Raw genomic sequence first — 10777 nt, forward strand, 5'->3', positions numbered from 1 at the left:
CATCCTATTACTTTAGTTTGAGAAAAATATTTAGTGTCTATAGCTCAGAAGCAAGTAAGATTTCTTAAGGGCATATTCATAATTTTTTTCAAGTATTTTTATAACGTTTTACTGTGTTAAACCGCTTATAAAAAAAGGTTAAGCTGCTTCCCCTCCTCCTAGATTGTAAGCTCTTTTGGGCAGATTCCTCTTCTCCTCCTGTGTCACTGTCTGTATCTGTCCGTCATTTGCAACCCCTATTTAATGTACAGCGCTGGGTAATATGTTGGCGTTATATAAATAATGTTTATTATTATTAATAATATTAATAATAATAATTAACATTAGGTTAACATTAATAATAATTATTATCATTAAGTTGCCGCATGTTTTTTCAGACGTTACATGCAGTGTCCAACAGCGATTTTCCACCTCTACCACCAAGACTCGAAACTGCCTTTGTACCAGTTTAACAAGGATATTTAAGGATTTGCATGCAGTTTTCCTAATGCATTTTCAATGAAAAAAGAAAAAGTAGGAAAATGCAGTACTTTACCAGGCTTTGCAACATTGCAAACACCTGCATAAGCGTTAGCAAACACCTGAAAAAGCCTGGCGGTCACCACCTGTTATTACTCTTAGGGACCTAGCCAGTAGGTGCTTGGGAGCGATAAACACCTGTGAACTAACCCTAACACTGATCTACAGTCAAACAGACTGAAATAAATATATAGGAGATGTTTTACCTGTCCATTAATTTGTATTTACATCCATTTCTGAGATCCTCCTTGCCCAATATCACAGTGCAGTCAGATAGGTGACATCTCTTCTATACACTGCTGACAGAACAGTGAGCAGCAGCAAAATCATAAGGTCACCTCTCTGTTCATTCAGATTTCTTTTTCTGTTAGCGTGTTGCCTGTGTCAGTATATCTGCATGCTGGACACCTTCCTGCTTCCATCCCTGTCCCTTCACCATCCAGCCAGAGCTAATACCAAATCATATTTATATACTTACAATGCTGGTATTAAAAACAATACATATAATGATGTATTTCTAAATATAACCCCACATTATTAAATCTGAGTCTTTTATATTTGCCTGGAGTTTAACAATAAATCTCTGTAATGTGCAGTATAACTTGGGGAGTATTTTCCTTTCTTACATTTCACTATAACCACAGAGGTAGTGAGAATTCCAGCGGTGTAATAATGGAGTCTGGGGATCGTTATCAGAGGAACTCCTGGGAATTCTGGCTCAATCAGTATAAATCTGCTGGTGCATTATTCAGATTTCCAAGCTATTCATTATAAATATGTCTTTCCAGTAGCAGGAAATCCCTTTTAAAGTGTCCCGGCTGCCATACATTGCACTATACGCACAGTTGTATAAGGATACTTTTATGAGACGTACAATACATCGCTTGCCATTGACCCCAATGATGGGAATATAGGTTGTACAGGTGATTAATAAATAGCGTGTAAACAGGATGGGCACTTTGACCCCATCTCCAGCTACCCCCGGATGCAGTCACCACCAATCTCCTCCCGTTGGCAGAGACAAATATCATTCATCACTGCTGTCATCTGATGTCATATCTGCAAGGGTCTATGGTGCAACCCTGCAGCAAGGTGGGCAGAGTTTAATGCTGTCTTAGTGATGCCATCACCTAAATGTGAATCATTAGAGGGATCCCACTGGGGTGATGGTAGATGCGAGTAAAGAAGCAAACAAATAACAATATATATACAGGTAGTCCCCGAGTTACAGACATCCAACATACGGACGACTCCTAGATACAAACAGAGCTTCCCTGCTCGCTCCTGTGCAGGATGGAGGCTTGAACACAGCTGAGGTTGTGGGTAATCCTAATCAATGAGCTTTTCTGCAACATCTTGTAACTTTTTATTGACCAGATAAACTCTGATGTTTGCAGATGTTTATTTTTGCATATTAAAACACAGCTTGCTCCAGAAGTTAATAAATGTATAGGCCCCATAAAGTTTTTTTGCTTTGTTTGTGGTTAACTGTTTGTGGTTAACTCACAGTGAGGATTTTTTACAGTAACTGACACCATCCTGCCTAATAATATGTTTAGACATACATTGTTTCTAATTGCATTTATTAAAATAATTTTCCTGTTTTTACTTACATACAAACTCAACTTAAGAACAAACCTACAGTCCATATTTCGTATGTATCCCGGGGACTACCTGTGTATAAATATTCAAAGATGAACTTTTGGTTCAAACAAAAAAATCTCCTGCAGTGGGACTAGCCTGGCGCTACAATGGTTTTTTATTTTATCCAGGGGGTGTCGCCAAGATTTTACCTACCTTATCCCTCCTTGGCAGCCAGCCCTCTCCTTTTCCATCCAAGCACCATGGGCTGGATGTACTTCTTCCCCCTCACAATGTATGTCTATTGGCCCTGTGTCATGAAGGAAGACATCAAGGCCTACGATCTTGTCCAGGTACTTTCTGGTAAAGGGTGACGACACTCTGTCCCTGTCTCCTAATTGTTCACACAATCCAATTTAAATCACATGCTGTACATTACACAGGAAGGCTCCCCTGTTCTCACCATCCTTGGTAAATGACATGTGGCATTTGCAGGAGTGCAAGAAACTGCAAAGAGGCTGTATGTGATAGCAAAACTGACATGCAAAAGGTGGTGAAAATGCTTTATGTTTACGATATACAGTTCTTTTGCAAACTAAATATCATTCAGTTTTACATGTACTCTAAGCATATCTTAGTGAAGATTGCTGTACTCACCATGCACTTGTTTGGCTTCTCCCCAGAATGAACTCTCATGTGAATCAGCAGCTTATAACGAGCATTGAAAGGCTTAAATCGTCTTGCACATCCAGCCCAGAAGCATGTAAAATCTTCTCCCGTACGCTGGTCAATATGTGTCTTTTCAATGTGTCTCACCAGTTCCTCCTGCTGCTCGTACAAGGCACTGCAGTCTATCCAACGGCACAGCTGTATCCCTTCTGCTCCAAGCTTGTCTTGTTCACCGGGGAGCACCTTGGGTGACATTGCTGGGTGAAGATGTAGGGGAGACAAAAGCCCCTGCTGATAGTTATCCTCTGGTTCCTGCTTTAGGAAGTTGAGCTTACTACAGTCACTTGGAGTTGTGTTTAGATGGAGGTTGGTGGTGACCCCTGAGCAGGGTAGGCGTACCTTTTCTGAAGGATTTAGTTCACACTCATCAGAATTAGGAAGGTTGCCCAAAGCAGAAGAAGGTGACCCACAAAGACCTTCAGGCGGTGAAGCTTTTGGTGGGCTGCTGATAGGGACACTTCCAGAATTAAACAGCACCCTTGTGGGTGACGCACACACCTTCTTCATACAGGAGGGCAGAGATGTGCTGGAAGAATGAATAATTCCCACAATTTCCACACTTTCACCCGAGCATCCTCTACTCCCTGCAGATGACAAGCGAGCAGATGGAGGAGTTCCACTACCAGTCACAGTGCCTGGGAAGGTACTGTGCACCGAGTCTAAAAAGTAGGATGACAAACGGTTTTTAAATCCATTTTGTGGCAGAACGTTGTCAGGGATGAGGGCCGCCCTCAGCTCTGAGATGCCAGAAAGGGGAGAGGGTGGAGAGAGGTGAGAGAAGTCACTCTCCTGCTTGATGCGACTGGCAGAGTGCGTCCCGTTCAAGCACACCGAGGTGTGGAACCATGCAGATCTGCGGGAGAAGAAGAGGAGATCCAAAAAATGTACAGCACAATCACAAATGACATAACTTGGTGTCACATACAGTATCTTCTTCATAAATCATCATTACAACCCCTCAACCCCTAATCATGGTCACCACTGGTGCTAATCCTTATTGTACCTTCAGTGGTGAGAAATGATCCTTCACCACCCAAGGCAAAAAGCTACAAGGACCCCCACCAGAGAGCTTTGAGTCACTTTAGCGGCATCTTTTAGGGGCTAAGGATCTTGCACCTAACACCTCTCACCTGGCCCACGCTACCTTTTTTTCTCTTTTTAGTCATTTTTATACTCTTCAGTATGAGGCCCATCAATTAATTATATTTATTCTATATGTAAACCCAATCACTAGAATCTCATAAAAGCATTAAAGTTTTATTAATAATTCAGAATTAATTTAAAGAAATTTTAAACCTGAACATCTAAAGAAACAATCCCTGGTGATCCAGGTGGCCAGGAAGTTCTTGTTGTAGGGTGACAATGCTATACTTCCAATATGTCCTCCTGCATCTACAAAATATAACTTGGTACTGCATTTTAAAAAGGATGACACAAGAGAAGTTTGATTCAGGGAACGTTCACTTGTCTTAGGGAATCAGGATGGAATCTTTTCCTATTGAACCATGCCCAATGAAAGTTTTTTTGCCTTCCTCTGGATCAACAAAGGATATAGCTTTCTATCCGGTATATGTAGGTTTTCTAGTATGTTTATTTTCCTTAGTGTTTGAACTTGATGGACTTTTTTCAACCTGACTAACTATGTAACTATGTAACATGGCCTTTTAAAGCAAACTGTTTCAGTACACATTAGATTGGTATAGTTCACCATTGTCATCCTCCACCATGAGAATTGCCATACACCCATGCCTGGAGTACATGTAAGCAGAAAATAGGAGGCAGCAAGAAATCAACAGAGTTGCTTTCTGTGTGTAAGCAGAAGTCTCTCCTCAGTGGTTACACTCCTCACTGAATCCGAATTTAGCTTTGCAATCAGAAGGAAATTAGAATGAGCTTGTTGATTGCAGAGTTCTTGGTGCAACACAGGAAGATGGAGGTATCAGAACACTGTTGAGAGATTGCCGTTTGTACACAGAGAGGTCTTTCTCTGCAGCTGGGGGACAAATTATAACACAATGGTAAAACATAAAAATAGGATATTATTTGCACCCTACAATGAACAGAATTATTTTTTGGAAACACACCATTTTGATATATACTCAGCTGCAAAGTTACATCTATCATTCTTACAATGAAAGTATTGTGTTAAATAAATTCTCCAATACCTTATAGTCCTATTATTACCTCCCTGGAGTGGATCTTACAAATGATGATGCATTTATCGTTTATCACTTTTCTTTTCAACCACATTAAAACACTGAATTGATCAAAAAATCAATATTTTGACAGGAGGATAAAAGAAAATCGATTGAGCCACCCACTCCTATAGACTAATACACTCATTGAGGAATTTTAATATTGTATTGCATAAAGAAGCATCAAAACCCTGAAATGATATCACTGGGTATAAAATCAGGGAATTCACAAAAACAGAAGACTTCGATAAGCATGTTGATAATTAAAGGCAGACTGAATAAAAATTCATACTATCACCATCACGTAAATATCATACAAAACATAAAGTTTGTCCTTTAAACTTATAATAAAGCATCGCCTAAAATTAACCAAAAAGGGGCCTATTTATAAAGGTTTTCACATAAGATTCACACACTATAATCCTAGGTGAATGTTGTATGAATCTTATGTGTACATTTATAGATAGACTCATCATATTTATTCTTGCCCAAAACAAAATCAAATATTCATATTTCATTCCTCCTGAACAAATCCCAATCTTACTCACTCACATAATGCTGCCCCTTCCTACATCACACCACTCGGTACAGGACGATCTATGCCGTATTATCTTGTCTTTGATGTGCGGGGACAAGACCATGTGACCAGGACAATGAACTTGTTCCCGTTCAATGTGTCTCCTGGTCCTGGGAAAAGTATGAGGGATGAGTTGGAGGGAGAGGTCGAATTTCTGATGTACGAACATCTCTCATCCCCTCATTATAGGAAGCACAATATGGTAACGAGTATCCGGGACGACCTTTAACCTCTTCTTTATACTCAGCATCCTAATTACTATTGTTTTATAATTACCCTCACTGACAGGAGATACAGGTCTGTAATTACACTCATTTATAGTAGTGAGATATAAGCTGTACAATCCCAAAACTCCAAATGCACAGCAATTGGCACCAATCCACCCTGGTATTTCGGATCCTCTGTCCTCATCGCAGTGTCAACCTTTGTATATGAGTGGTATCATGGAAGAATGAGTACGTCATACGATTCACAGCACTTCCCAAACTGAAAAGAATGTATATCTAAAGCTTAAACATGGATACATAATTACCAACTATGTCCTATTGGGAGATCTACTTTCACTTTCAACATTATTACCCCAACAAGAAGCAAGAGGTAATCGCTCCAAAGTGAAGGATATCCCCTCTTAGTTGTCACTGCATGGGTGTACCCTTTGGAAAATTTCTTGACTACTACTACTAGCCAAAATTTGACTTTTCATCATTTCCAATGGTTGTGATTGCAAAGACAATCCTCCTTATGGAATAGGGAACTGGACCAGATCCAATATATGGAGGGGTTGGTCGCAAATGAGACTCACTGGTTTCACTCTACCTGGATGGCTTGGTTATTCCTTAAAGAGTCTCCTTGCTTTTATGCTCTTCTGAATTAATTTTTATCCAAATTTTCTAATTGGGACACAGACATGGTGGTCTCCCATTAGCCCATTCCCTTTCACCCCTTTTTTATCCCTACCTCTTTTCTTTCCCTCTTTCTAGTTTCTTTTACCATTATTCACTACCTATCTACCTACCTATCACTCATTTCACATAGTCTTCTCAGTACACAGGTTGGTTTATAGCCACATCTTACCCCATTTTCTGTGTACTGTACCATGGCCTAATACCTGTGTTTGCCGTTTTTTTTGTTGTCTGTCATTATCTGTAAATCGTTTTATTGTTAGTTTATTCTAGACATATATGCCCATGATAATTTATCGCTCATTATTTAATGCTTCAACATGCTTCTTTATTTTTGGTCAATTTGATTATGTGTTATGTACAAATAGGCCTTATAGGTAGGTAATAGGTAACACTGAGTTTTAGTTCAAATACTGTGCACATCTCTTTTTGCAGTTCCCTTCATTGGCTTCCATTTCACCTGAGAATCAATTTCATGCTCCTGTGCTTGCCTTCAAATCCCTCCACAGTTCTTGTGCCACTTACCTTTCTGACCTGATAGAAATATACTCCCCCAGCCGCTCTCTCTGCTCCTCCAATGACCTACTAATGACTTCCTCACTCATAACCTCATCACACGCACGGCTCCAAGACTTTTCAAGGGCTGTCCGACTCTCTGGAATGGTCTTCTTCACCCTATTCGGCTTGTTCCTACTTTCTGCTCACTTAGATGATCACTCAAAACCCATCTTTTGTCTACCTGTCTTCTTCAGTCTCCTAAAACCCTCACTACAAACCGACTATTCCATATCCCCCCTCCTATGCACTACTTTACCCTCCTCTTAGATACTGTTATTGTTCATACAAATCAGGTCCCTGGCCTATAATATATATATATAGAAAAGTCATATTTACGTTTTTCTTTTCTTTTGCTTTTCCTTCCAAATTTTGAACTCCATTAATCTCCCCTCCTATTGTGTGTTAATTCCCCCACCTCCTAGATTGTAAGCTCTTCTGGGCAGGGTCCTCTCCTCCTCCTGTGTCACTGTCTGTCATTTGCAACCCCTATTTAATGTGCAGCGCTACATAATATGTTGACACTATACAAATACTATTTATTAATAATAATCTGGACAAAGCAAGGAGTGAAATATTGTTGGTATGCACTTGTTTGGTTTGTAATATTTTCCTTCTGTACCTTTGTTTTTTCTTTTTGATTCATTTTTTGTAAACCTTTAAACAAGCCTTATAAAAGATGATAAAAAAATAATAAATAAAAGACTGCCTATGTAATCTAGAGTAACAAATAGAAGTAGGCAGGGGATGAGGATTTGGTTCACTTGTACAGCAAAAGTCAAAAATTATTGAAACAAAAAGTGAAACCTTGCATACAAGTTTACCAAAATATCCAGATATACTAATCCATCATATTTTTTGTGTTTTGTATAAATCCATAGCTTGATTTGCCAAGGTTGGTGTTTTCAAGTCTTCCTATGTGTGTATATTTTTAAATAATAAAAAAATCATCACTATTATTATCATCATTATTAAAATAATTATAAATCTTTTTGAACATTATTATCATCACTTGTACATATTCATATTACCTGTTGTCAGCATATTCTGTTGTAGCAGTACTCTCATAGCTGCCCATATGATTACCAAAATTTGCAGAATTTCCAACTTGGCATAGAAAGCTCTCTCGACACTCCAGGATCTCACTGGCCATTCCTTCAATTCCCATCATTCTCGTCTTTAAATTATACTGTGCAAATCCTCCATTCACTGAAAAAGAAACACATTCTTTAAAGAATCAGTTATATGCATGACTTCATGCTTTTTAATGTAGTATACCACTGGTTTACCAAACAAAATGGTGACCTTCTCTGTAACCTGGTGCTTTCAGAACACTCCTAAACTTCTCAGTTCTTCACACTCCACCTTTTGTGTATTTTCCTCTATCGTGCTGTCTCATTTGTGGGAAATATGAACCTATTGGTGAGGTCACATATTGCTGGAAGATATGGCTCATTTTTGGTGTTTCGATTCATTCCAAAGATATTGAGGTCTGTTGTTTAATTAATATTGTTAATGAAGCTCATGTCCAACCTTATATTTACCGGCCCCTCTCCTGTTTAGAATTCGCTCACTGCACCCTGCAAGCTTCTCACAATGGGCCTGATTTATTAAAGCTCTCCGAGACTGGACAAGATACACTAACATGGATGAACCTTGATAATCCAGCAAACCTGGAATGGATTTCTTAAATAATTTGCCTAATATTTGGCAAAATCTTCAATCCTTGACCAAATCTATTCCAGGTTTGCTCGATTACCCAGGTTTCCCCATGATAATCTATCTGGTTCCTGATAGAAATCTAATACAGCCTGATGTCTCAGTATAGATGGACTATGGGTTCATTGTACCTGATATGTGGTTGCAATTTTAATATACATACGGGTGACACTTAGAGTAACGTACACGTCATATTTTTGATAATATTCATATTTTTTATTCACTGTAGATGTTACTTTCCGTATGTTTATTACAGCTTTTTTTGCACATGCTGTATTCTTAAATTCATTGTGTTTTCTTCTTTTTGCCTTCTTTTCTCCCCCTTACATGGACAATGTATGTATATATAAATGTATGTATATATATATATATATATATATATATTATAACAATATTTGTATGTTATAAAGTTGAAAACCCTAAAAAAACTATTGAAACAAATAGGAATGCAATGAAAATGTGAAAATGGAAAGATTTTATTTAATATATGTCATTAGCATGGTGATGAAGGGGGTAAATAAGAAGCAGGGAATGCAAAGTATATTCAGATTTGAATTAAGCTTTACCAATGCATATAATAGCAATAATGGATTAAAATTGTTATGATGCGTGTTCACATGCCTGTGTGCTTTTTAACACATGCTGTTGACGTATGCTTTTATGCGCTTCCATGTCTTTCAATATTCAAAATGCGCATCCAGGAAAGATGTGGGTCTAGCCATAATGGTCATTAGGACAATGTACATTTTTATTAAATAAAAAATATATGATAAAAGAAAAACTTTCCTAACAAAATCAGGACACTTTTTTAAATAAAGACATGACAGGCATTACACGAATAAATCCCTTCTCTGTCCTGTAATAACATAGCTTTATGAGACCCCAATATACCAAAGCCGGGTAATCTGGCCGTGTCACAATGTCTTTATTTCTTGCAATGTCTTTTATCTGACATTGCATTATAATAAACGTGTGAGACTCGACTCCTCGGGGGAATTTTTCTGCAGTGTCTCCACGTTGTGGTTTTGATTATAAAACAGATCTGTAAATAAATTGCGTATGTCAGAGCTCAGAACATGTCCTAATGACAAATGGCTTGTTTCCTGAAGCTACAGATTTGGCTTTCTTCAAAAGAAATGATTAAAATAATGGCAACCTCCCACTCACCATGTCAGCTTCATGTTTTATAAATACCCCTCGTCCTTTCATAACTGCATAGCCAAATACGCCTTACAGGCAGATCTTTGGTGGCATGATAATCCATGGCCTGACATTCATGGCTGTGTTTATCTTGCAACTATCAAACGCATTAGAAAGCAATCTAAAAGCAGTAGCAGTGATAATAATTTTAAAATTATGTTCTTTTGGGTCACACAGTAGGAAAATTAACTATTTGCTAATGTTTTTAGGATGTGATCACATAGGATTGGGACATGTTCCCTTTAAAATTAGGCAGAAATCCTTTTTACATCTTTTATATAATGCACAGGATCCTTAAATATTACAGAAAATTTTTTTAAAAAATAAGTAAAAAAAAATGGGTCTACTTTCACTTTCCACCCTGTAGACCCAACAAGAAGCGGAAGGAAATCTCGCCAAAGTGATGACATCTCCTCGTTATATTGTAATAGTTACCTAATCTGCAGTACTCTCCACCTACAGATTTAACGCTGTGTCCAGCTACTCCAGTTCCCGTCATTCATCCCACTTCCTGGTATGTACACTGAAAAATTGTTGGGGGAGTGGTGGTATGACATGGCGACAGGAGACTGAAAGTGGAAAATGCCACATTTGCCCATTAAGCTAATCACTGCATCACAGGCAGTAAAGGAATATTATTATTGTTCCACATATAAAATATACATATCAATTTGTTGACATGAAAGCCATTTGGCGAATCGCGTCAGGAAATAAGACAACTTTCTTCTCTCACAATTTGTTCACTAAACATTTGATACTTTGTAATTATTGTTTGCTGGATAGTTGTCACTCATAACTAA

General features: G+C 38.3%; 1 protein-coding gene across 1 annotated transcript in view; it reads right to left on the reverse strand.

Moving 5' to 3' along the window:
- The window catches only part of GLIS1 (GLIS family zinc finger 1), a 94127-nt gene that overhangs the window by 40855 nt on the left and 42495 nt on the right, over positions 1 to 10777 (reverse strand). The window contains exons 3-4 of the mRNA XM_072419671.1: positions 8090 to 8267; positions 2758 to 3682 (exon numbers count right to left, since the gene is read on the reverse strand). Coding sequence (XP_072275772.1) covers positions 2758 to 3682; positions 8090 to 8267 — 1103 coding nt within the window. The remainder of the gene's footprint in view (positions 1 to 2757; positions 3683 to 8089; positions 8268 to 10777) is intronic.

This window comes from Pyxicephalus adspersus, chromosome 8 (assembly GCF_032062135.1).
Source record: "Pyxicephalus adspersus chromosome 8, UCB_Pads_2.0, whole genome shotgun sequence".
Classification (NCBI taxonomy): domain Eukaryota; kingdom Metazoa; phylum Chordata; class Amphibia; order Anura; family Pyxicephalidae; genus Pyxicephalus; species Pyxicephalus adspersus.